Consider the following 2,299-nt stretch of genomic DNA (forward strand, 5'->3'; position numbering starts at 1 on the left):
AGGGTAAGTCTGAGTATTATTGATTTGTGCATGCAAATCAAACTAGGCACTTTTAGTAATACTATTAAAGCCGGCATGTCATTTCCATAAAATCACAATTTAAAGAGGAAACTTATATTAGAAGGAAAATGTTGCTTCCCATTTATCTATCCCATGCATGCTTTTTTACAAGATGTTCTTTCTAAGTGCAGTTCACTGAGAGCTTTAATACTATATAGACATGTCCTATAGGGTTTATATCTCAATGGGATGAGCTTGTATAAATTTACAAAATTTTCACAGGATGTAACTAGTTGAAAGAAGTCCAAAATCCTCTCCTACAACTTTACATAACATACTAAACCCAGGAGTGACTAATAATGTTAATAATTATTATAATTAATAAATACTTATAATTAATAATAATAATTTTAAAAGGAATTGTCTTCACACCATATTTTCACAAGATGTAACTGCTTGGAAGAAGTCCAAAATCCTCTCCTGGAACTTCATATCACATATTAAATCCAGGAGTGAATAATAATGTTAATAATTATTATAATTAATAAATACCTATACTTAATAATAATAAAAGGCATTGTCTTCCCACCATAATTTCACAAGATTTAACTGGTTGAAAGAAGTTCAAAATCCTCTCCTGGAACCTCATATAACATATTGAACCCAGGAGTAAATAATAATGTTAATAATAATTATAATTAATAATAATAATTTTAAAGGCATTGTTTTCCCACCATATTTTCACAAGATGTAACTGCTTGAAAGAAGTCCAAAATCCTCTCCTGGAACTTCATATAACATATTAAACGCAGGAGTGAATAATAATGTTAAAAATAATAATAATAATACAAGGCATTGTCTTCCCACCATAGCACAATGGAGTCTGACTGCTTAAATCTCAGGTTCTAACTCCAGGACTTAATAACTGTGTGAGCTTGGACAACTGCTAAATGTCTGACTACCCTGTTTACACCGATCTCATAAGGGAAATAAGGATAATAATATGCATACTTTTTAAGATGTTCATGGGGTTGAAATGGGTTAATATAAGTAAATTGCTTTAGAAAACTGATATACAAGCATCTGATGATTGAAATATTATTGATAAGTTGGTTTACATGGTATTCTTTCAAAAACAAGTAGGAAAATGCAATTCTTGTGTCACATATATTTACTCGTCTATATGCCTGGAGTTTCTTTGCTGATAAAATAGCCAACAACAAATATTCGCTGAGACAACCAAACCATAGGTAGGACTAACAAGCCTTTCTAAGATATCGCAAAAGTTGCTAGAGGTGCCATCTCAGAAACCTAATCCAATGACTAACTAGCTAGCCACAGCAGGCAATATGCAGAAAATACATTTGACCACAATCCCATACCCTATCTTACCAGTGGATTTAGGAGAACAAAGCCCAGATCTTCATCTATATGGAATTTCTCATGAATGTTCCAAGAAGCTTCCATAGGAGAGATCTTTCCGTGTGCCATTCTTGCAGTCCAGGTCTCTGGCCTCTCTGAGTCTGCTGTCCTTCAGAGCATCTATTTATATGGGTGGTTGCTATGGCCAGTGACCAAAGCATTTCTTATTTAGGCAAGAGAAAAGAGTTACTGTAAGGATAGTTTCATTTTCTATTTTCCTTAGTTGTCTTATGAGAACAGAAGACCACAAAGGCATCTCTGTCCCATTATGTTCAGAAATGAAAGTTAATAATCCCTATGAACATTTTCACTCTACAAATATCACCTAGGAGGATAGACAGGTCTAATAAAAATAATCAAAATCAATAATAATGATAAACCAACCTGCACTGAACACTAATGACAGAACTGAAGACTGTGGGAGGACATTGATGTCATCATTCGTGAGGAAAGAAAGCAGTCATAAATTTTCTAATACCTCTGCTTGTAGTAATTTTCTCTTATAATTGTCTTAGAAAGAAAATATCATAATATTTCAAAATGAAATAAGGTAAGTCTAGGTGTGTAGTTACCTGAATAAAGAAATGGGGTGGTAGAGTGGGTTACTTGTTGGGCTATTAACCACAAGGTTAGCAGCTTGAAACGACCAGTGGCCCCCTAGGAGAAAGACGAGGCTTTCTACTCATGAAGAGATGCAACCTCGGAGATCCACAGGGGCGGTTATACCCGGCCCTCCAGGATGGCGATGAGTCAGAATCAACCCAGTGGAAGTACGTTGTTTGTTTATAGTTACCTGAGTCAAGCAACCAAAAAAGCTTGATACAAGAAGAGCCTTTTTGTAAAGATGCAGACCAGATTCCACTTCTGTTGTGGTTGT

The 2,299-nt window shown here is 34.8% G+C and overlaps 1 protein-coding gene across 1 annotated transcript in view; it reads right to left on the bottom strand.

Moving 5' to 3' along the window:
• LOC101651988 (indoleamine 2,3-dioxygenase 1) overlaps positions 1-1,581 on the bottom strand; it is a 14,693-nt gene extending 13,112 nt beyond the window's left edge. Inside the window, exon 1 of the mRNA XM_004707665.2 lies at positions 1,393-1,581. Within this exon, the coding sequence (XP_004707722.1) occupies positions 1,393-1,491 (99 nt within the window). The 5' untranslated portion in view covers positions 1,492-1,581. The remainder of the gene's footprint in view (positions 1-1,392) is intronic.
• Between the last annotated feature and the right edge of the window lie 718 nt (positions 1,582-2,299).

The sequence above is a fragment of the Echinops telfairi genome, unplaced genomic scaffold, assembly GCF_000313985.2.
Source record: "Echinops telfairi isolate 266 unplaced genomic scaffold, ASM31398v2 ScPeMD7_9;HRSCAF=40, whole genome shotgun sequence".
NCBI lineage: Eukaryota > Metazoa > Chordata > Mammalia > Afrosoricida > Tenrecidae > Echinops > Echinops telfairi.